This window comes from Chrysemys picta, chromosome 19, assembly GCF_011386835.1.
Source record: "Chrysemys picta bellii isolate R12L10 chromosome 19, ASM1138683v2, whole genome shotgun sequence".
Taxonomy (NCBI): Eukaryota; Metazoa; Chordata; order Testudines; family Emydidae; genus Chrysemys; species Chrysemys picta.
Window position 1 is genome coordinate 25,174,947 of NC_088809.1, and position 24,437 is coordinate 25,199,383.

The 24,437-nt window shown below is 55.7% G+C and overlaps 1 protein-coding gene across 7 annotated transcripts in view; it reads left to right on the forward strand.

Moving 5' to 3' along the window:
* The first annotated feature begins 463 nt into the window (after positions 1 to 463).
* Positions 464 to 24,437, forward strand: part of SEPTIN4 (septin-4) — a 68,056-nt gene continuing 44,082 nt past the window's right edge. For 2 of the 7 annotated variants that reach the window (XM_008174795.4, XM_024111349.3), the window contains exons 1-5: positions 485 to 599; positions 21,184 to 21,324; positions 21,837 to 22,154; positions 23,008 to 23,101; positions 23,649 to 23,735. In XM_008174795.4, the coding sequence (XP_008173017.2) occupies positions 597 to 599; positions 21,184 to 21,324; positions 21,837 to 22,154; positions 23,008 to 23,101; positions 23,649 to 23,735 (643 nt within the window). In that variant the 5' untranslated portion in view covers positions 485 to 596. Of the gene's footprint in view, positions 600 to 15,793; positions 15,927 to 21,183; positions 21,325 to 21,836; positions 22,155 to 23,007; positions 23,102 to 23,648; positions 23,736 to 24,437 lie in introns of those variants that run through there. The other 5 variants (XM_005278860.3, XM_065573556.1, XM_008174796.4 and 2 more) reach the window with 4 other exon arrangements.

The following is a 24,437-nucleotide window of genomic DNA, read 5'->3' on the forward strand; positions in this document are numbered from 1 at the left end:
GGTGCTCTGGAGCAATCCGTGCGGGCGCTGGAGGCGGGGGCTGATAGACCGGGGTAACATTTCCAAGCCCGGCCTGACGTGGGGGCTAAGGCCAGTTTGAGGAGCGAGCGCAGCACTGATTGGCATTGGGGGTTAGGAGCCCACACGCCAACTGCTGCTTTTGAAAAATCCCGCTGGAGGCTCAGACGAGAGATGGCTCCTCCTGTGCGGACGACCAAGGAGCGGCTCCCACCGCCGCCCGGAGCCCCCGAAGCGGGGGCAGAGTCTGGCGTGTCCCCGGACCTCTGGGCAGGACGCCGGGCGCGACGATGGGGAGCCAGGGGCCCTCGGAAGGAGGCAGGTAGGGGGGCGCCGTGCGGGTGACCAGTTCCGCCCGTGCAGCTCGCCCCCTCCCTCCGAGCCTCCGCAAGGCGAGAGCCGGGCCGGGCCGGGCGGTGCGATTGCGGGCCGGCTGCGCCCCCCCCCCCGCGCCACGTGACCCACTGACTGCAGCCAGCAACGCCAAGGTGCCCCCCCTCCCCTGCGCTGCGCTGCGCTGCGCTCCGAGCCTGCCGGAGCAGCCTGTGCGCGGTCCCGGGAGCCGCCGGAGCTGCGCCATGGTGAGCCTGGGTTCTCGGCCGGGGGCCTGGGGGCGCGGGGCAGGGCGCTGGGGGTCCTGTCTGCAGTCAGACCCGCCCCGTGCCCTTTGCGGGAGCCAGGCGCTGGCTCGCTGCCCTGCCACCGCTCAGGTGGGGATGCGCTGCGGCAGCGGGCTCCATCCCGGCCGGGGAGCGCTGGGGCCGCTTGGCCGGGCTTGCTCGGAGGCGGAGAGTGCCGGCTGGGGTCCCGCGGCCAGTGAGTGTGGGTCCGCCCGGCGCCGGGCTGGGCTTGCAGAAGCTGGAGGCGAAGCAGGGCAAGGGGCCAAGGTCCTTGCTCTACCCCGGCCCGCTGGCAGCCGCGGGGCCAAGCCGCGGGCAGCTTCTCACCTTCAGGACTCCCGCCGCAGCGGTGTGCAGGTCAGAGCCCCCCACCCCTCCAGCCACCTGCTGGGACCCTGGGCCGGAGGAACACGCAGGGACAGATCAGCACTAGCCCATGCAATGGACGCTGTAGCTGGGCCCAGCCCAGAGAGCAGGGAGAGAGACGTGCTGAGTACAGGGATGGGACTCACACCCCGAGGTCAGTGCCACCTTTCACACTGACTCCCGTCCCTGCTAGGCTCATGGCACACACACGTCTGTCCTCGCCCGAAACACTCCGGGGGCAGGGCCCATGCGAGAGAAACAGTCACAGAGATCAGCCCGCGGGGCACGACGTGACACCCCCTCCGCCCCATGACGAACCACAGGAGAGAGTCAAGTATCCGAGGGGTAGCCGTGTTAGTCTGAATCTGTAAAAAGCAACAGAGGGTCCTGTGGCACCTTTAAGACTAACAGAAGTATTGGGAGCATAAGCTTTCCTGGGTAAGAACCTCACTTCTTCAGATGCAAGTAATGGAAATCTCCAGAGACAGGTATATATCAGTGTGGAGATAACGAGGTTAGTTCAATCAGGGAGGGTGAGGTGCTCTGCTAGCAGTTGAGGTGTGAACACCAAGGGAGGAGAAACCTGCTTCTGTAATTGGATAGCCATTCACAGTCTTTGTTTAATCCTGATCTGATGGTGTCAAATTTGCAAATGAACTGGAGCTCAGCAGTTTCTCTTTGGAGTCTGGTCCTGAAGTTTTTTTGCTGTAAGATGGCTACCTTTACATCTGCCATTGAGTGGCCAGGGAGGTTGAAGTGTTCTCCTACAGGTTTTTGTATATTGCCATTCCTGATATCTGACTTGTGTCCATTTATCCTCTTGCGTAGTGACTGTCCAGTTTGGCCAATGTACATAGCAGAGGGGCATTGCTGGCATATATAACATTGGTGGACGTGCAGGTGAATGAGCCGGTGATGTTGTAGCTGATCTGGTTAGGTCCTGTGACGGTGTTGCTGGTGTAGATATGTGGGCAGAGTTGGCATCGAGGTTTGTTGCATGGGTTGGTTCCTGAGTTAGAGCTGTTATGATGCGGTGCGTGGTTGCTGGTGAACCACAGGAGAGAGAGACACAGATGGTTCCTACCACCTGGGGAGTGAAACACAAGCACAGCAGCCAGTGCTATCAGAAACCATGCCAACCTGGGGATGGGACCCCAGGAAGAGATCACATAGAGATCAGCGCATCTAGCTTCTCATATTGTGCCCATCACCATGGTGTCTGGGCACCTACATGTAGCCTCCATCCTGGCATGGGAGCCTTTAAAGGAGAAATACAGATCAAAGCTATAGTTCAAACTATAACCATTCCCCTGGGGTGCGTACCTAACATGCAGAGCAGCGCCACCTTCCATCCAGTCACACAAGGGTCTGGAAAAGGGGAGGGAGTGCACAGAAAGCAGTGACAGCCTTCTGGAAGTGCCCTGCCTTTATTAATGTATTGCCCCAGGCATGGAGGCCCTGGAGTTTCTGTCACGTAGCATGGCAAAGGGATTGGGGCAGGATATATGCAGCTGATAAAGATCTTGACTAGCTTCAGGCAGAGAAATATGAGCTGGGGACAGCCTCAAGGGAAATCCCAGTATAGGATCTGCTCTGCAGTTACCAGGGCTGGAAACACATTGTCCTCTTGGGTCATGTGACTCATGCTCATTAACATTCTGGTTGTGACTCAAAGTCACCCAAGCCGGGAACCTGGCAGCAAAAGGTGACCCTGCTTCCTTCAGCCATGACCATGTGCACCAGCTGCCATTGGGCACCAGTGGAGGTTGAGTTCTGTTAGTTCGTGTCCCCCATTCTGTTGTTGGGAAGTTGTTTACCCATTTCTTGGAGGGAGGAAGGTCTGTTCTGGGAGATGGGCTCCAAGTGAGGTTTGTTTCCTGGAGAGTTTAGCTGCTGCCCCTTCAGCCGCTGTCCCTTTCTCCTCAAAATCTCCTGAGACCAAAGTGACACCGGGCTGGGTAGGAGGTAGCTGATCTGCCAGGCCACGGAGGGCACCTCCAGCCCAGGACAAGGCACAGGGCCAGAGACCAATGCAACTTATGCAAGAGTATATATGGGCCAGGGTAGAGTGCGTTAGTGTGTGGCTGCAATTAGAAAAATCAGTGCAGAACAGGTCCCGTAGGACCGGTGTTTACTCTCAAAGACTTTCAGAGCAAATCGATGCAATTTGCAAATCGAAAGTTGGTGTTGCAAAGCGTCAGCACTGGGCGCTCAGCCTGGGATTCGAGCTGGTGGTTTCTGCCATGCACAGTGGTACCAGGCAAAAGGTTCTGCTGCTGGAACTTGTCTGACTGTTGGGAGAGGCAGAATTGCATCCAGCTTGTGCTTTCGTAGTTCTGTAGTAAAGGTAAAATGAACAGAGCTGGCTTTCCGCCTCATGCAGATGTGTACGGCTAGAAGGGATTACTGTGGTTTACTGCAAATGCACTTTAAGCATAGAAATCCAGCCCAAATTAGGCCTGTCTGAGAGCAACATCATGTTTCCCTGGTAAAACATAAGGTGGAGACTAAGGAAACTTGCAAAACAACTAGACAAAGCTGTAAAATTCTAATGAACTTTTGATGGATATCACAATTCGGAAGGCTGTGGCAGTGAGAGAGGTTAAGAGGACTGCAGAAAAGTGAAATCCTCTCTTTCCACTGGCCTTCACCACATGGAGCGTTGGGTGAAATACCAGCCCTGGCGTTACTCCCCACAGGCGGAGGTGAGGTGTCAGAGACAGGAGAATTGCAAAATTACACAGCACTCAACAGGGCTTGGTGGCATCATTGTTAATAACCATGTACAGTATCAGAGGGGTAGCCGTGTTAGTCTGGATCTGTAAAAAGCAACAGAGAGTCCTGTGGCACCTTTATATGCATACGACAAAGTGGGCATTCACCTACGAATGCTTATGCTCCAATACATCTGTTAGTCTTAAAGGTGCCACAGGACTAACCATGTACAGTAACTCCTCACTTAATGCTGTAGTTATGTTCCTGAAAAATGCGACTGTGAAAGTGAAACGATGTTAAGCGAATCCAATTTCCCCATAAGACTTAATGTAAATGGGAGGTTAGGTTCCAGGGCAGCTTCCCCTACTCTGCAAGCACCAGAGGCGGGGGGCTCAACCCTCAGCCCGCCCACTCCATCCCTTCCACCAAACCCACACCCTTGACCCACCTCTTTTCCCCCCCCACCTCCTCCCCCTTTACTTCGCACGCTGCATCCTGGCTCCTCCCCCCTCCTTCCCCTCCCTTCTAAGTTGATTGTCACATTCATTCGGGAGGCAGGGCAGCGCCGTATTATTGCCTAGGCTGACAAATTTTCAGGGGCGGAAGCTCCCCTCCGTGCCCCGCCCCCCTGCTCCAGCTCAAGTCCCCGTCCCCCCTGCTTCAGCTCACCTCCGCCTCCTCTGCGTCCTGTTTCTCTCCCCTCCCAGTTGTTTCGTGGGGCAGGGAGGAGGGGGAACGTCACACGCTGGGGGAAGAGGCGGGAATTGGGGGAAGGGATCCAATAGGGGAAGGGAGGGGGCGGAGTTGGGGCGGGGACTTTGGGGACGGGGGTGGAATGGGGGCGGAAAAAGGACGGAGTCGGGGCGGGGCCAGGGCGGCAATTATTTCCCGGCCTAGGGGCAGCAAAATTATTAATCCGCCACTGAGGCAGGGGGGAGGCGCGCCAAGTCCTCGCTCTCTCCTGCCCGGGGCAAGCAGCTGGCTTGCCACGATCGGGAGGGAGGGGGAGCCTGCATGCCGAGTCCTCGCTCCTCCCTCCTGCCTCCAAAACGTCCCAAGCCAGCTGATTGCTGCAGGCAGGAGGCGGGGGGGAGGAGGGGGAAGGTGCTGGGGGAGGGGGGCATAGGGAGGCTGCCAGCTGTGAAGAAAGCAGGCAGCCAAACAACGTAAAAGTGGAGCAGTGCACAACTTTAAATGAGCATGTTCCCTAATTGATCAGCAACGAAACAACGTTAAGTGGGACGATTTTAAATGAGGATTTACTGTATATAGATTCTTCAATTCCCTTCCAAAGCCAGAAGGGACCACTGTGATCATATAGCCTGACCTCCTGCGTAGCACAGACCAGAGAGCTGCCCTGAAATACAGCCTTCACTTTGCAGAACATGGAGTCCCTGCCCCAAAGGGATTACAGCCCAGGGGCTCTGTCAGAACTACCTGTGGAACTGTCTGACCTACCCTTTAGAAATATGCAATGTAGCATTAGATAACTGCTTGGCTGCCAGGCAGACAGCACTGTAGACGTCTCTACAGGTAAAGTGCAGGATTTAGGGGCCAGGGAGCCATATTTAAGTACCAGGACAAATAGTGAAGTCACTAAAGAGGATAAAAAGCTGCTAGAGGAATGTGTTGTAATCGGCTTGGCTTCTCTAAGGCTGTGCTGTACAGGTTAGAAACCTGTCACACTTTCTGAAAGACTTAAAATCAAATTGGTGAATCGAATTTATAAAATTGTGAGCAAGTTTCTCCCAAGGGGCTACTGAAGGGCAAGTGTGCTCTGAAAAGGCTCTGTGTAAAAAGATGCTTTCTGATGTGAATTCAAAACTGTGTTTCCTTGCTTAGCCCTGCCCAGCCGGCCCAGTGATGGGAGAGGGAGCTGGATTCTAGCTGCTGTCAGGGGTGTGTGTGATGGCAGGCTGTAAACAGGAATAGAGGGGAACGTAGAAATATTAGAATGCCATCTGAATTGAGGGTACATCATTGTGGGGATAGAGCAGTGATTCCCAAACTGGGGTTCATAGAATATCAGGGTTGGAAGGGACTTCAGGAGGTCATCTAGTCCAACCCCCTGCTCAAAGCAGGACCAATTCCCAACTAAATCATCCCAGCCAGGGCTTTGTCAAGCCTGACCTTAAAAACCTCTAAAGAAGGAAATTCCACCACCTCCCTAGGTAACCCATTCCAGTGCTTCACCACCCTCCTAGTGAAAAAGTTTTTCCTAATATCCATCCTAAACCTCCCCAACTGCAACTTGAGACCATTACTCCTTGTTCTGTCATCAGGTACCACTGAGAACAGTCTAGATCCATCCTCTTTGGAACCCCCTTTCAGGTAGTTGAAAGCAGCTATCGAATCCCCCCTCATTCTTCTCTTCTGCAGACTAAACAATCCCAGTTCCCTCAGCTTCTCCTCATAAGTCATGTGCTCCAGCCCCCTAATCATTTTTGTTGCCCTCCGCTGGACTCTTTCCAATATTTCCACATCCTTCTTGTAGTGTGGGGCCCAAAACTGGACACAGTACTCCAGATGAGGCCTCACCAATGTCGCATAAAGGGGAACGATCACGTCCCTCGATCTGCTGGCAATGCCCCTACTTATACAGCCCAAAATGCCGTTAGCCTTCTTGGCAACAAGGGCACACTGTTGACTCATATCCAGCTTCTTGTCCACTGTAATCCCTAGGTCCTTTTCTGCAGAACTGCTTCCTAGCCATTCCGTCCCTAGTCTGTAACAGTGCATGGGATTCTTCCATCCTAAGTGCAGGACTCTGCACTTGTCCTTGTTGAACCTCATCAGGTTTCTTTTGGCCCAATCCTCTAATTTGTCTAGGTCCCTCTGTATCCTGTCCCTACCCTCCAGTGTATCTATCACTTCTCCCAGTTTAGTGTCATCTGCAAACTTCATGAGAGTGCAGTCCACGCCATCCTCCAGATCATTAATGAAGATATTTAACAAAACCGGCCCCAGGATCGACCCCTGGGGCACTCCACTTGAAACCAGCTGCCAATTAGACATGGAGCCGTTGATCACTACCCGTTGAGCCCGACGATCCAGCCAGCTTTCTATCCACCTTACAGTCCATTCATCCAGCCCATACTTCTTTAACTTGCTGGCAAGAATACTGTGGAACCCCTGGGGGGTTCGCGAAATGTTACAGGGGGTTCTCAGGGAAAAAAATCCCTAATGACAGACAGAGCTGTCCCTAAAAATCCTGGGCAGCACCAGGCCAGCAGCCCAGAGCCCCTGGATTTTCAAGAGCTAAGCAGATCAAAGCAAGCCTATCTATCACACTGAGGAGATTTAAACTTCAAGACTTCTTATAAGAAATGGAAAGGGAGGTGGATATTTTTTGCTGTTTTTAAAATGAAATAGGCAGCTAGTATTGTTTTTAAAATTATTATGAAGAACAAGTTTAAGCTTTGTTGTAACGTGCGTTGTTTGCCTGGACTGCTCAAGACCTGAATGCTTGTGTAGGAGGAACTCTTTGAGTTGACTTTTTAAATACTTTCCTGCTGTTTCACATCTGATACTCCTTGATGAAACATAGGAACCTTGTCTTATAACAGGCTTGTTCAAAGTGATACAAGCAATGAAAGTGAGATCTTGGAAGAGTGTTGCCGTTTTCATAATGTAATAAAAATACTGTAATGATAAATAATAATTAATAATAAATAGTGTGTAATAATCATGTCATAAAAACAAATTGTGTATTTCCAAGATCACTGCTTTTATAATTTATACTCAGGTAAAGGAGAAAATCCCTGGAAATATTCATTTTTAGGAGGGGGTTTGCGAGACTTGACATTTTTGTGAAAGAGGTTCACAGGTTGTTAAAGTTTGGGAACCACTGGGATAGAGTCCTCTTATCTCAGAAAAGATGCAGATGAAATTGGAGACCCGGAGACGAACAATGAACATGGCTGAGTGTGGGTATTAGGGCAGGGACTATCAGGCAAGGAGATTAGCGAGCCGAGGGGAACAGGAAGAGTAAGAAAAATGGGTTAAGTGTGAAATACAATGATTCAGACATTCTAAGACCAGAAGGGACCATTGTGATCATCTAGTCTGACCCCTGCATAGCACCGGCCAGAGACCTGCCCTGAATTAATTCCTGGTTGAACTACGATAGAGCTTTTAGAAAACCAGCCAGATTTAAAACTGGCCAGAGATGGAGAATCCACCATGACCCCTGGTAAGTTGTTCCAATGGGTAATTACTCTCAACCATTAAAAACGTACATCTCATTTCCAGTCTGAATTTGTCTAGCTTCAACTTTCAGCCATTGGATCCTGTTAGACCTCTCTCTGCTAGGTTGAGGAGCCCTCTAGTATCACATTTCTGTTCCCCGTGGATGTACTTACAGTCTACGATCAAGTCACCCCTTAACCTTCCCTTTATTAAGCTAGACACAGATTTCAGCGGAAGTCACACCAGTGCCAAATACAGAGGTAACATAACCTCTCTGCTCCTACTCGAGATTCCCCTGTTTATACATCCCAGGATCACATTAGCCCTTTTGGCCACAATGTCTTACTGGGGCTGCTGACTGGCATAGTGGAGGCCAGGCAATTGCTTCTATGTGTCCCATCACATAGTGCAGGGGTGGCCAACCTGAGCCTGAGAAGGAGCCAGAATTTACCAATGTACATTGCCAAAGAGCCACAGTAATACGTCAGGTTTCAGAGTAGCAGCCGTGTTAGTCTGTATCCACAAAAAGAACAGGAGTACTTGTGGCACCTTAGAGACTAACAAAGCCCGATGCCAACTCTGTCCACATATCTATTCAAGTGACATCATCATAGGACCTAATCACATCAGCCATACCATCAGGGGCTCGTTCACCTGCACATCTACCAATGTAATATATGCCATCATGTGCCAGCAATGCCCCTCTGCCATGTACATTGGCCAAACTGGACAGTCTCTACGCAAAAGAATTAATGGACACAAATCTGACATCAGGAATCATAATACTCAAAAACCAGTGGGAGAACACTTTAACCTGTCTGGTCATTCAATGACAGACCTGTGGGTGGCTATTTTACAACAGAAAAACTTCAAAAACAGACTCCAACGAAAGACTGCTGAGCTGGAATTGATATGCAAACTAGACACAATCAACTCAGGATTGAATAAGGACTGGGAATGGCTGAGCCATTACAAACATTGAATCTATCTCCCCTTGTAAGTACTCTCAACTTCTTATCAAACTGTCTGTACTGGGCTATCTTGATTATCACTTCAAAAGTTTTTTTCTCTTACTTAATTGGCCTCTCAGAGTTGGTAAGACAACTCCCACCTGTTTATGCTCTCTGTATGTGTGTGTATATATATCTCCTCAATATTTGTTCCACTCTATATGCATCCGAAGAAGTGGGCTGTAGTCCACGAAAGCTTATGCTCTAATAAATTTGTTAGTCTCTAAGGTGCCACAAGTACTCCTGTTCTTTTTGAGTAATACGTCAGCAGCCTCACATCAGCTCCCCCACCCCGGCTCCCAGCGCCTCCTGCCCACAGGCAGCCCCACCCTCCCTGTGCCTCCCGATCAGCTGTTTCATGGCGTGCAGGCTTGGGGGGAGAAGGGGCAGGAGCGATGGCACAGCAGGCTCTGGGTAGGGGGTGGGAAGGGATGGAGTGGGGGCAGGGCCGTGGCAGAGCCAGGGGTTGAGCAGTGAGCACCCCCCGGCACACTGGAAAGTTGGTGCCTGTCGCTCCAGCCTATGCAAGGAGCCGCATATTAACTTCTGAAGAGCTGCATGTGGCTCCAGAGTCCAGGTTGGCCACCCCTGACATAGTGTGAGATAAAGGGAGCCCTTAAGATTAAAGGGCGACAAGTGTAAAAGGCGATGGAAGGAAGTGCTTTCAACTAACTGGTGAAATGCTGCGGCAGGACGTTGTTGAGGCCAGTCACTAGTGAGGTCTAATAAAGGCTCAGCCGTCACATGGAGAAGAAGAGCATCTGCAGTGACCCTAACTATGATAAAATGCCTCCGGGCATTACTGGGGGCAGGAAGTAATATCCTCCCATGCTCTAGTATTGCACATGGCAGGGAGTTGGACTTTCCAGTGAAGCATTCAGTATCAATCCCTGTCAGGCAAGATACTGGACTAAGGGAGCCTCTCTGTCCTTGTATGCCTGTGTCCCTCCAGGTGTGCCCACCGAATGAGGTCAGGGAGACAACATATGGTGTTTCAAACAGGCTTAGCTGGGCATTGCAAAAAGACCCCAACATGCCAGAGACCGAGAGATGGGAAATGACTGAGTCATGGGGCCGGGAGCCCCTGTACTCCCAGGAGGCCAGGGCAGCGAGACACTCTCCCTGCTCATGTTCCTCTGGAACAAATAGCTGTCTTGAGTCATGAAGCAGAGCTGTTTTAGTTCCAGCCAGCAGTGGCTGTCATGCTACTGGATTCACATCTGGACACCACGTGTGGCTAGGGACACCCTGTCATTCAAACCTCGTGCTGAGCGAGATGGGAGGCAGTATGATCATCCCAAATTGCTGGGGCTGTAATAACAGTAATTAGTGAGCGTGCGCTTTTGTTTATAAGGCAGTCCCACCCATGCTCTTTGCTAACAAAATAGAGACAAAATCCAGCTTACCCCCGGGGATGAAATCTACTGGGATATATGAGCCTTCAGACCCAGGGCATTGGGGGCAAAGAACTCCAACTCTCCTCATCAGCTGCCAGTGATCCTGAGAAGATAGTGCCAGCTTTTGAACAGGATATGAAACTAAGGCTCTGCCCACTGATGGGCATGAGAGACCCCATGGCACACTCCCCAACAGGAGGGGTGTTTCCTTTGCTGTCATGAAAATGCCAATCTGGAGGGTTACATACTGCCAACCAAAATACCCCCTGCCATTTCCTTTGGGTCTTACTCTTCACTGTCTACTCTCGCCTGTGGATAGTGGTGCTGTGCACTGTTACACTGGTGCTGCATTCCACCCCCAAGGGGGCTGCATTTCACTGTTGTACATGATCTATATAGAGTTTGTGTATCAGTTTGCTACATTTGTGTGTGTTGGTAAATTGCTTTGGGATGAAAAGAGCTGTGTCCCTTGATGGTGCTGTTGTTATTAGTGACCATTTGGAGACATTCCTGACTCTCCTGGAAAGTACCCGTCTGAAAGAGCCCCAGCTGGACTGGCCAGCAGAGGTAGCTGTCTCCAACCCAGGGCCGGCTCCAGGCACCAGCTTCTCAAGCAGGTTGGAGAGGGGGCGGCAGGTCCAGGTATTCAGCGGATGGTCCCTCACTCCGCCTGGGAGTGAAGGACCTCCCGCCGAATTGCCGCCGCAGATCGCGATTGCGGCTTTTTTTTTTGTTTCTTTTGGCTGCTTGGGGCGGCCAAAACCCTGGAGCCGGCCCTGCTCCAACCTGCTCTGCCCCTCTGTCCAGTGCGAGCACAGAAGCCCGCACAGTGAGAGGCAGGAACTCTCGGCATTAGCCAGGGGATGCCCTGCCATTAGGACACAGCCCTGGTGGTAAGAGACCCTGGAGGCAGCGGGTCAGCAGAAGCAGGTAGGCTCTGGCGTTGGCTGCTTTCTCTGGGCACAGTGGGACTGTCATGTCTGAGTAAAGGGGCACTGTGCCCAGTGACAGTGGGCTTTCCAACTGCTGTGTGTGTTCTCATTGGTGATGAGTGGCTGTGGATGAGCTCCCGTCGGCGAGCCGGAGGAGTTCTCTGGTGGCTGCCCATGTGCGGTGGCATTGTGTCTCCTGAAAGGTCTGGCTCTGCAGGGAACGGGTGTACGTTTCAGGGTGGCTCTTGCTCCCAGTCTCCTGCTGGCAAGGCGGCTGGGCAGAGATGTTCCAGCTGCTTGCTCTGCTGCAGGCCTGAACCCTCGCAGGGGAGACCCGAGGGCCAGGGATGCGGGGGTTAGTTATGCTCTGCAAATGGAGCGAGCTCAGGAGCTGGGACGGCAAGCGCTTCTGGTATCGCTACAAACAGCTGCTGCAGGCTGCCTGGGACCATGGCTCTGCCCGCCCCCACCCCCACCCCTTGCTGTGCTGATAGGGCTCATAAAGGCAGCATGGTCTTGAGGTCACCGGACTGGGAGTCAGGACACTGTGCTCCTCCTAGACTCGGCTCTGCCACTGATCCCTGGAGACCTTGGGCGAGTCACTGTGACAAAGTGGGAATGTTCTTAATGTTTCCTCTGAATACTGTGTGGGTGCCTCAGTTTCCCCTATGCATTTCTTAAGTCTCTAGGAGGTGGGATAAAGGCCAGTGTGCATAAATCACTGACACAATGTCTCCTGGCAACTAATGGCCAGGCCCTTCCCCCCTGCAAAGATGTGGGAGAACAAAGAGGTCAGGTGACCTCCTGGCCTGGGAAAGGAATTCAGCAGAGGAGGGGCTGGAGTGGGTTTCAGTTTGGAGCTGGCTGGGGACGGGGAGTGAGGGCAGATGTCGGTGTCGGGCTCGCTGGCCCCCAGAATGGACCTGGCTGAGGGATCCCGTTCTCTGTACCTACAAGCTCTGTTTTAGACCGTGTTCCTGTCATCTAATAAACCTCTGTTTTACTGGCTGGCTAAAAGTCACGTCTGACTGTGAAGTGGGGGGTGCAGGACCCTCTGGCTTCCCCAGGACCTCGCCTGGGCGGACTCACTGTGGGAAGCGCACGGAGGGGCATATGCTGAATGCTCCCAGTAGAGACCCAGGAGGTGAAGCCGTGTGAGCTCCTTGCCCTGAAGACAGTCTGCTCCAAGGGAGAGGAGGCTCCCCAGAGTCCTGACTGGCTTTGTGGGGAGCAGTTCCAGAGCATCGCCCGGGGACTCCGTGACAGTCACTGCCCCACTCTGTACCTCAGTTTCCCCATTTGTGAAATGAGGATAGTGATCCTGCCCCACAGTGGGGGAGGGGGCTTAGCAGGTGAATGTTTGTAAGGTATTGTCAGCTCCCTGTGTGGAGGGATTGTGGAAGTGCTCAGCATTGTCATTTGATTGGAGGGATAGCTCAGTGGTTTGAGCATTGGTCTGCTAAACCCAGGGTTGTGAGCTCACTCCTTGAGGGGGCCATTTAGGGATCTGGGGCAAAAAACTGTCTGGGGATTGGTCCTGCTTTGAGCAGGGGGTTGGACTAGATGACCTCCTGAGGTCCCTTCCAACCCTGATATGCGATGATTGTTTTTTCCTATGTAAGAGGGAGTGTTCCACTCCCCACCTTGCCACCCCAAACCAGGGTGAGACCTCAGCTTTCCTCAGGTGCCCTGTCCGCCCTGCATGGACACTGAAGACGCCATCGCCCTGTTTGTTAGAGCAGGGAGTGACCTGGCACTCTAGGCCAGCATGCCCCTACTGTTATGCTTTGTTCTGTCCACCCTCCACCCCAGAAATGGCTGCATTTCAGTGGTGCTGGATGTATAGTTAGTAGAGAGCCCTGCCTTTGCATGTGGGTGAGGGACCATACGTGTGTGTTCCTGAGAGTGTGCCAGCTCTGGGAGGGCACAGGGCTGTGTAAACAAGACTATTTCGGAGAAGGAAAAAACTGTTGCGCCAGGCCTCTCCATCCTTTCCAGAAACAGAGTCCATCTAACGCGCCTAGACTCTGCTAAAGTCATTTGCCCAAGTAACTTGCTGCACATGGCTATGGGGCCACATTCGTCCCAGCTGTCATGTCGGTGAAGCGTGACTGATCTCTCCCTAGGGATGAGTTCTTTGCCTGAAGGGGTTTGTATGTCCCCTGGTTTCCTCACTAGAGTGAACCATTTCCCTCCATCCCCTGCTGCCACCTCAAAGTACCCTCTTCTTTCCCGACCGGAGCCCCCATAACTCGGACACTCTGGGAAAAGCTGCGGTAACTCCCACTTGGTAAAGTCCTAGTGAAGACAAGGCAGTGGTCACGTCTTAGCAGAGTGTGGTGAACCGGAGGCTTCCTACTGTGTGCATACTGCCTTCTCCTCACTAGGATCCCCCCACGGGCCAGCCAGTGGGTGGGAAGAACTCCCCTCCCTTTCCTAGTGTGGACACACCCACAGAGCTGAGTTATCTGCATCTCTGCTGCCCCTGGAGTCTATCATGTTGTCTGGTGGGAAGCGCCTAGCTCTGCACGCAGGTGCGCTGACTCCGTTCACACTGGGCAATGCCACTGATTCTCACTGCTCCTTCTGGGCCCTGAATGTTAGAAGAACATAAGAACGGCCAGACTGGGTCAGACCAAAGATCCGTCCAGCCCAGTGTCCTGTCTTCCGACAGCAGCCAGTGCCAGGTGCCCCAGGGAGAATGAACAGAACAGGGAATTATCAAGTGATCCATCCCCTGTCACCCATTCCCAGCTTCTGGCACACAGAGGCTCAGGACCCCATCCCCACCGTGTCCCCAAGTCCCCTCTGCAGCACCAGGCTCAGCCCCTTGGCTTTTGTATGCTGCCCATGGGCCTTACAGCCAGGCTGTCTCTGGCAGCAAGCAAATGGTTATAGAGCCTCTCTGCAGGCCCCAAACCCTACTCTCCGAGACGGTCTCCTGGGGCCCTTCGCCCCGCGGTCCCCATTGAGTCCCAAGGGCTCCCCAGTGCGTTATCTGCCAGCTCATCAGCTGGATCCTTTGGAGCTTGGTTGCATTTTCATCACTATTTTCTGTCTCCAGTTTGAGAGTCCTGTAAAACCAGCCTGATTCTCCTCTCGCTCCCACTGCTGTCAATCAGAGCTAACTCAGCCCAAGCCTATGGCTGCCCTGCACTTTGCATAACTGGCCCCTCGGGATTCCCCAGGATTCCTATGCCGCCACCTCCCTTCCACCTGCATAAGGGGTGTAGCCACTGACTGGGGAGGGGAGGCTCATTTATCTGTGTGCCCTTGAGTGAGCTGGGCTCAGCTTTGCAGAGCTGCTGACTCTGCCAGCTGCAGTTGCCGTCCGCGGGAGCCAGGAGCAGTCAGTATCCCTCAGCGCGCTCTGGAGGGACAGGTCCCGAGTGCGAATCCCGGATCTGTCACTGGTTCCCTGCGTGGCCTGCTCCCTTTGTCTCTTCCCCGTCTGTGAGTTAGGGTGACGCTGGGCTCTCCTCTCCCGGCATCACCAGTGCCGTGATACTCGATACTCCGGTGCTGAGCGAGTGCCTGTGGGAGAGCCCACAATGAAACGGGTAATTCGGTGTTCAGGGCAGGCTCTCGGTTGGGTGCTGGTACGGCCGGGGCCACGCACTGAATGACGAGGGTAAAGAATCGCGAGCTGCTCGTTCTCTGCGCATCCTCCGTCCTGGCACGGAGGGAGGCAGGATCCTATGGGAAGAATCGAGCGTGGGCATGCGACGAAGGCTGTCTCAGAGCGCAGACACACAAGGCAGCCGAATTAGGGTCACCCGGGAAACCGTAATTCTGGCGTTTCCTGTCTTCCCTGTGCATGATGCCACTAGCTGAATAATGATCTGTGAAGGCAGTGGGGGCAGCTCGCAGCAGCAGGGCCCGGGAGCCCCATAGCCAGCGCTTTCAGCAGGGGGGCTCCGCCTTTGGCTCCTGCTCCCCAGCCAGTTTTCTGGTTTGTCTCCTGGGCTTTGACTCTTCAGCCGTTAATCTTTGTGCAGCTGGGTAAATGCTCTGCATGTTCCAGCCCAGGCCTCCATTGACTCTGCCAGATTGTTCTCTCCCAGCGCCCTCAGCTTAGCTCCGCTCCATCCCCTGCCGCTTCTCCAGCCTTCCCGCAGAGCTGCCCCTCACGGCCGCCAGCTGCCACCAAGAGTGGTGCTAGAGCGAAAGCGAAGGAGCCCAAAGCCCCCTCTCCTGGGCTGGGGGTGGGGCTGCCTGTCCTGGTCTCCCCATCTTGAACTGGGGATAAGGATATCTTCTTGCCTCTGTTCAGACCCCCCCCCCCCGGCAGTGTCTGTAGCTCCCTGGAACGGCTGGGAGGCCCTGGACGTGCGTTACTGTCTGGCAAGTTGCTCCCATCAGCTCCTGCCAGTGAGCCAGGCAGCATGTGGCTGAGCCACGATGGCCACACTGGGAGCCACAGGCCAGCTGCCCTCCCCGTGCGCCAGGCATCTCCAGCACACACCACTGTGAGCGCTCCTCTGGAGTGGCAGCTCCCTGAGCTCTGCTCCATAGCCATAGGCTCAGCTTCCCTGGGAGGGCGGAGCTCTGCCAGGGCCATCCCCGGCCCCTCTTAATGAGCCCCGGCAGCACCGCGTCCCCATTCGCCTCCTCTTTCGCCCTTGGACATCCCCAGGGTCAGACATGGCCTCCGGCACCCAGCTGAAGAGTGAGCTGCAGGTAGAGTATCCAGCCACGTCCGCCCGGGCCCCAACTGTGTGGCGGGCGGGGAGGGTGTGCATGGCTCAGGCTGCCCTAAACGCTGTCCTGGGGGCTGACCCCACACCGGGGCCCTCTGTGCAGGGCATTTGCTATGCTGTGCGCAGAGACACTTCGCCCTGCATTCTCTTTCCCACTCCCACCTCGAGGGGCTTGGTCCTGTTCCTCTCTCATGCTGCACCCTCCCTCCTAGCCTGCCCCCGCTCAGGAAGGGTCTGCCCCCTCGGCACAGCCTGCTGGGACCTGCCGTGTCTGTCTAGGGGTTTACTTTGTGGGCTCGTTCCCATGGCCAGCCGGGAACCCAGCCAGGGAAGCCCTAGCAGGGGGTAGAGCTGCTGAGTGTGACCACTGAAGGTCTGTCTACACTGCAGTAACCCCCTGGCACTGAATCTCAGAGCCCGGTTAGCTGACTCAGGCTTGGGCTGGGGGGCACACAATAGCCATGTGGACATTTGGGCTTGGGCTGGACCCTCCACTCCTGCCCCCCATGGGGTCTCAGAGCCCAGGCTCCAGCCTGAGCCCAAACATTTACCCGCCAGTTTTCCAGCTCTGCAGCCCCAGCCCGAGTCAGCTGACCCAGACCAGCGGTGGCTGGGCCGTGGGTCTTTTATTGCAGTGTAGACAACCGGAGAGCCCAGCCCAGCTAGCAGCGCTAGCACCCAGATGGGCTATTGTGAGCTGCACCAGCCTGACACAGACTGGCCTGCTGTCCGGAGCTGCTCGCTCACCCTTCCAGGACCTGAGCCCACAGCGTGGCAGCGGGGGTTCCTGTGCTGAGCAGGGCTTCCCAGGAGCACCTGACACAGACTGGCCTGCTGTCCGGAGCTGCTCGCTCACCCTTCCAGGACCTGAGCCCACAGCGTGGCAGCGGGGGTTCCTGTGCTGAGCAGGGCTTCCCAGGAGCACCTGACACAGACTGGCCTGCTGTCTGGAGCTGCTCGCTCACCCTTCCAGGACCTGAGCCCACAGCGTGGCAGCGGGGGTTCCTGTGCTGAGCAGGGCTTTCCAGGAGCACCTGCTCGCCTGGCTGTGGGATAGACAGAGCAGCGGTGCTGCAGCACTGAGGCAGTGTGTGCGCGGCTGCGAAGCACTGTTGTGTTGCGTGGTGACCTCTACAAGGGTGGAGAGGGAGCGAGGCCGGCGGCGGGGGTCGGGAAGTGCTGCAGTTCCACAAACATAATGAACGGCATTGATTTGTAATAGCAAACTCGACTCTAGATTCCGGATTGCTGGGGGAGGGGACCCACAGTGACCCCAATTCCAGCCTCTTCCAGCCCACTGTGGAGATGGCTCCTTGCTGCCTGTAGGAGGCAGGGGGGACAGGTGTTCAGGTGACAGCAGAGGAAATGGGAGCAGCAGGTTGGGTGTGGCGTGCTGAGAACCCTGCAGGGGAAGTCGGTGCCGGAGGGCCAGCTGAGCAAGGCAGGGGAGCCCGGGAAGCAGCATGACCTTGGTTTTGGTGCAGCCCAGCCAGTTAATTGTTTGAGTCACATATTGCCTCCAGCTTCGGCTGCAGCTGCTGTCAATCTCATTGTCTCTCATAGGGCTGGAGTCCAAAGGGCAGCTGGGAGCACTCCCTGGCCCTTAGAAACACCAGGCTGTGAAAGGACAGCTGCCATGTGGAGGAGCTTGCTGGCGAACCTGGGGCTACAGCCACCATGACTTCATGCATCCAGTCCAGGATCCCATGTGGGACCTGGGGAAATGGCCTAGAAGGGTGCTGCACGTTTACTGGGCTTCCCATCCCAGTAAAGAGCAAGTGCAGGGAGGGCTGTGGGAAATGTTTGTGTCTCTGTTGGTTTGGGGGTACACAGAACTCTCCCCCACCCCCCGAGGACAGGTGCAGCAGTTCAGGGCAAAGCCAGGTGGGCAGAATTCCTTGGGCAGAGACAGTTCACACCTGCACTGGCTTTGCTGGGGCAAAAGCTGCTCGGTCAGGTTTGGGGGTTGTGATCTCTGAGCTCAGCATTTGGGGGAATGGTTCTGGCTCATACTTATCTGGGCAGAGCTGGGATCCGAAGCAGGAGAACTCAGCTGTGTGTCTGTTCTAGGTTGTGGGGTTCAGACCTGAGTCTTGCTTACAATCTGCTCTGCACCGGCCCTCAGCATGGCTGGCCCCTCTGTGCCTTGCCCTGGCTCATCCATCCTGAGCTCTGCTGGCCCTGCCATGGCTGGCCTGGCTCTGGGCTCTTGGCTGGTAAAATGATCTATCTGACATAGCAATAGGAAGTGATCCTCCAGGCTGGGAGGGGGAGAGAACTTGTATGTCTCGACTGCCCAGCTCCCAAGTCTTGTGGAGGTTGGGAGGGATTTCCAGTCTGGCCTGAGGCCCCCCTTCAGGTCTCACGTGGGCAGCAGAGAGGAGTGGGGACTCCTGCATGCTTTGGAGGGCTCTTGGGTGCTGCAGAGCTACTTTGCACCGGGTTCAGGGCTGTTGCCCGCAGGTTGGAGGTCTCTGTCCTCAGAACCTCCCATGGTGACCCTCCAGGGAATCCCTCCTTGCTTGGGATGCCTTGTAAACAGGCTGTGGAGAGTGTGTCACTGGAGGCCAGAGGGACCCAGTTCCTGGGCCAGAAGTCATGAGCTTGTTGACCTGCAACAGCTCAGGTGTGTGCTGTGTTCTTCTCTGGCCAGCTCCTCCCCTCTCCCAAGCAGTCTGTCCCTCTGCTCCCATTGTCAGAGGGAGCTGCATGCCCAGGCTGGGTAGAGGCTGGCGCCCAGTCTGCCATCAGGGGCAGACTGTGGGTGCAGAGCCGAGCACTCGGCTCTCACTGAACGGGATGCCCTGGCCTGGCCCAGGCACAGTCTCCTCCAGGGTTGGGGACCCCCTGCTGGGGAAGTGTCAGCAGCAAGCTCCTGTGTGTGTGTGTGTGTGGGGGGGGTGTGGATTGGATGGAGGAGGCGCCCTGGACATTAGGGCAGTGACTGAGCAGTGCAGCGTGCCAGAGGGCTGGGGAGGGCCCAGGGCATGTCCGTAGAGGCTTCCCACAGCCTAGGGGACTCCCGTTGTTCTCAGCCATGGCCATAGTAGCACTGGCGAAGCACTGGAATGGGTTACCTAGGGAGGTGGTGGAATCTCCTTCCTTGGAGGTTTTTAAGTCCCGGCTTGACAAAGCCCTGGCTGGGATGATTTAGTTGGGAATTGGTCCTGCTTTGAGCAGGGGGTTGGACTAGATACCTCCTGAGGAACCTTCCAACCCTGAGATTCTATGATTCTATGTTTCATGGTGGGTATCAGGACTCTCATGAAATGGCAGTGCCCCCTGCCGCCCCTGACCCAGTGGGCTGGGGCCCCAGCGAGGGAGGAAGGCAATTCTCCAGTCTCGCGGGGATTTCACACGCAGCAGTGACAGCCTGTGCTCTCCAGGGCGAAGGGCAAATCTGCTAGCACAGGAATGGGAGGAAGTGACATAGCTGCTCCTTGCTGCCCCATCTGCGGGCTGGGCCCCGTTCTCAGGTAGGGCTGGCTCCTGTGGTATTTGCAGGCATTGTCTCCCGCTGAGGTGCATTTAGGGACCTGTGGGTGCCTCAGGCATGCAGGCCAGGCCCCTGCTTAACATTTCCTCCTGGGCTCTAAGCCCTGGGGAGCCATTTAGGGATGGGAAGAGCAGCACCTAATCCTTTCCTGAGCCACTCTGCCATGCCTGCTATTCCTAGTGCTCCCCAGTTACAGGACAGCAGGCTCTCCATCACTGCCTGCCTGCGAACAGGACTTGTTCTCTGCTGGGGAAGGCGGGGAGCGAGGACGTGAGCCAGCCCCTTGGGCTGCTCTCCCTGGTCCCTGCGCTGTGAGTAGCGTGCCTGAAATGATGAGCAGGAACTGCCAGCTGCCGTGGTCCCAGCCTCCCAGCACAGGAGAGGGAGCTTCACCACTGCAGGGGAGAGGCCTGGGCCTGGGCCTGACCTGCAAAAGTCTGTGGGTGGTCCCCAAACTGAGCAAAAATTGGAACGAACCCTTGGTCTGGCTGTGATGTTCACCATCCATAATGCAGCTCTGTCACATGCCAGTGAATGTGTGAACACGGGAGATACACGCAGGCGCTTGCATGTGCAGCCAGACACACGGAGCCACATACTCCCCGCACATGCAGCCAAACAATCCAAGATGAGCCTGACTGAGGTCAGGTTGCAGAGCCATCTCCCAGGGGAGCTGAAAGGCCTTTTGTGGGGTGGAGGGGGGATTATTTGGGCCTTCTCAGCAAAAGGGGACAAAGCTAAGTTGGAGAACCCTGCAGAGGGTGAGGCCAGCCTGTTTTGCTTCTGCTTCTAACCACTTTCTTGGGCTGGGCAGTTGGGTTTTTATAATTGCAGCAGATAATGGCAATGTTTAATTTTAAGCGGTTTCGATATTTCAATGTTCACAGTTGCAGGAAGTTCTGGGGATCAGACTAATTATTTAATGACAGCAGATGTTGAGATTCAGAAAGTTAAAGCACAAATTAACACACAAATTAGCCACATCCCATGTCAAAATATACCAAGTAAATCTCCTTCCATCCACTCTGATACGGCCTCAAGCAGCAGTTCTCTTACTTTGCCTAGCTGTAAATTATGATTAGCGTCGATGGATATTTATTATCAGGTTGTGCGTGCACGGTGAAATCAGCCCTGACCATTACCTATCAGTGACACAGGCATCCTCGTGTGCACATGCAGACGCTCACCTGCATGATGTGCACATGCCCATATATACAGACCTACGTGTAAACACTGGCAGACTCATTGCAGACAGGGGCACATTCAGATGTGATGGGAGCCCCGTGCCCCATGCACATCCAGACATATGACAGGATAGGAGGAAGCCAAAATGTGGCAGCAGGAGTTGGGGCGTGGGGGTATGGGGCTGGCTAGCACCGCCTGCAGTGTCCATTGCCTTGCCGCATGCGGGGGCGGCTGTGGGGTGCATGGGTTGTGCTGTGTTGAAGACGCAGCAAGTGCCGAGCTGTCCCCAGCACCCAGAGTTACTTGTGGCCCCTGATGGTCTCCTTTGGTAGTGCTGCCTCTCCACTGATCTCTGGCAGTGCCGGTACAGAGCTCATGCAGGGCTCGCAGACATGCCTGGCTGTTCTCTCCGCAGGGAGCTGTGCAGTTCTGGCTCAAGCCCCAGTGGGGTTTCCCCAGCCAGCTGCCTTCTCTCCCTGCCTTTGATCTTTTCTGTCTTTGATTCCTTTTCTCCATCCCACCCCACACGCTCTCACCCCTCACATGCTGCAATCAGGCAGCAGAGTGTGAGGGGGGCCCAGCTGCTCCTGGAGACCCCGAAGAGACCCAGCCCTGTGCAGTGGAGCAGGCCGTCCCTGGGGAAGGGGCCAGCCCCTGCCTCCCAGAGCATGCTGAGGAGCCGGCTGAGACGCAAGCAGTAAGAGTCTGAACTGTATCTCGAGGTGCATGGGAGTGTCCCTCCAGCCTGGGCCATCCCCACACCGCTCCCCAATGGGTCCCCAGCCCTAACCTCTGGGAGCCCTGAACCCTTCGGGCGTGAGGAAGATCCTACCACTTTCCTGACCCATCCCCATGCTCTCCCAGCCCCCCTCTTGGTGCATGTGATTATTAACAGCAGATTCCTTGCACGCCTGTATTAACGACTCATACGGCGGGGGGTGGGGCTGGGGCTGGTGACACTAGATATCTACAACAGCTGCTCAGCTCCCAGCCTACAAAGTTCCACCTGAGCTGAAAGTAACCTGCAAATGTGGGTAACAAGCCCTGCGATGGGACTAGTGGGCAGAGCGCATGGGCTCGTTCCACCTGCCCTCACTCCGTCGTGTCTAACTCTCCATAAACCAGCACGCTCCTCTCTCTGCCCCGCTCCCCCTGGCTGCCCTGATCTCCCCCACCACTCTCCCTCCCCCCGCACTCCCTTCTCTGCAGATAAAGCGCTTCCTGAAAGAAGACTCGGAGGAGGCAGAGCTGGCCCAGTTCCTGAAGGAGTTCCCTTCAGGCGAGAGCTTTAGGAAAGTGGAGCTGGAGGAGGGCAAGAGGGCCCATGGCCAGGGGCCCGTAGATCCCGGCGTGTTCTCCAGCGTAGCCCAGCCCATTGCCGATGAGCTGCTAGACGAGAAGGAACTGAGGCCCTTCTCCCGGCCTCGGCCCCTGGACTTTCAGCAGCACATCGCAGCTCCGGCACCACTGAGCCCCTCGCGGCCTAGGAGCCCATGGGGCAAGCTTGATCCATACGACTCTTCTGAGGTACGGTGCATCCCGGGCCAGGCCTCTCAGTCGACGAGGAGCTCCAGCCTCTGGGTTACTGGGGAGCAGGGAGCCAGGTGGCTTGTACAGCTCTGATCTGCTGAAGGATCTGCCCGTTCGCTGTGCGAGACGCCAGGGATCAAGACCCCTACACACTGGGGCTAGGGCTCGCATGGGCTCCTAAATCCATTGTGCCTGACAGCCCGGGCCTGCGATGGGCCGGGCGCTCCTAGATCTCGCATGGACTTCCCTGGAGCTGAGGGTACTCGACTTGTGCCGGGATTGGCTCCAAAGTGTACCAAGTCCCTGTGCAAAGACCTGTCCCTGCCTCCTGGCCTCTCCTTACTAGGTGGCAAGGATGATGCTGTGCACTGCCGCAGTGGCCGGGTACCCTGTGAAATGCAGGTGCTGGCCCTCACCCCTGTGGAGGGCGGCCTCGCCTGCCCCGGTCTCCGATGCTGTCTGCCTGCTCAGGCCTGTGAGAGCGGTGCAGGCATCCCGTACACAGCTGGCCGGGGAAAAGCCAGCCTGAGCAGGCGCATCTGAGGGCAAGCCCCGAAGCCGGGGAATTCAGACACTGCTTCACGCCCAGCAGACGGGCTCTGTAGTCGTCAGCGGAGGCTCTTCCCCTGCCCATCGGGAGCTCTGGACTCCTTCAACCGGAGCATCCCTGCCAAGGGCAGAGGTCAGAGGGAGCCCTAACCTGCTTAGGGCTTTGGCGACAAGGGCCAGGGCGTAGAATGGGGCTGGCTGACTGCTCTCCATCCCAGCGGCGGGTATGCCCCAGGGGTAAGGGGGGAGTGAGATGGGGGTGGCACTCCAGATTCACATGCCCCCCTCCTCTGCCCTGCAGGATGATAAGGAGTACGTGGGGTTTGCGACGCTCCCCAATCAGGTCCATCGGAAATCGGTGAAGAAGGGGTTTGACTTCACGCTGATGGTGGCAGGTAGGGGCACCCCTGAGGCCTCACCCAGTAGCCCTACAAAGGGGCCCCCGGGCACAGGTGTGCTGGGACAGCTGTGGGGGATGTGCCTCCTGCTGCGGGAGCAGAACTGACCTGCACGCTGGGTGAAAATGGGCAGAGGAGGAAGGAAGAAGAGACCCCAGCAGTGCAGACTGCGGGCGCTGGGCAGGTGGGTTCACACTCCCGTGTTCAGGAGCCCAGCATGTCCCGGGAACTCAGCCGCAGAGCACAGTGGAAGAGATGCGCGTCTTCCGTTTCTCTCCCCTGTAATCCTGGGAGTGCCTGGGCTCCAGCCAGGGCCCTGCTGCTGCTTTTGGGGAGGAAGCAGAAATCCCAGAGGATTCCGGACACATGGGGTCTGTGGGTTGGGGTCACACTTCCTGGGTTGTGGTGCCTTTGTTTCTGGAGCAGCAGCTCCGGATCCTGTCTCTTTGGAACGTGCCCTGGGACCCTAACAGGGGCCAAAGGAACCCAAGCCTCTTGCCTTGCTTCTGATCTTCAAGAACTGTTGTCTTTCTGCTTTCCCCAGGAGAGTCTGGCCTGGGGAAATCCACCCTGGTGAACAGCCTCTTCCTCACTGACATGTACAGGGATCGCAAACTCCTCAGTGCAGAAGGTAAGAGGAGAGATCAAAACCTTCCCTGTCCCAGCCAGCTGGGAGCAGCCAGGGGATCGGCAGGGAGCAGCAGCCTGGCCCACTCAGCAGGGAGCACTACATGTGGGGCTTGCTAGAGCTCAGTGCCTGGTAGGAGGCAGCTATGGGTGACGCAGCATAGACGAACTGTTCAGGTGAGAGGGACGGATCTTCAGTGGGGTTTCCTGCTCTCTTTTGAGGACGTTCTTATGCCGGGGCCTTAGGAGTGAAGTGAAACAGGTGACTGGACAAGATCCCCGGCTGGTGGAAATCAACGCCCTGGAGCTGGTCGAAAGCGTCTGCTCCTTAGATGGAGCTTCAAGAACACAGTGAGGGAGTGGGATGCTGTTGTAGAGACCTTCCTGTGAGGGGTGAGACTGACTGGGGGCCTCTGGCAAAACACCCCCCACCAGGGGGAGTCCTGGTGGGGGGCCTTCTGGGAGAAGCCTCCCCGCCCCCGAGGGGAGCTCTGACTGAGGCCCTCTGGGTGGGGTTTATTTGGAGAGATTGTGTAGAGTTCATACCTGTGGGCGTGGGTCGGTTCCCACTGACGCTAGTGAGAGCTTTGCTTTGGCCCTCTCACGCTGGCCCAAGGAGACCCAGCCCTGCACTACAAGGGCAAAGGGTTTGGCCCACATGTGTCCTAGTCCCTGTCAGGTCCGGTTGGCTGACGGCTCCGTCTGT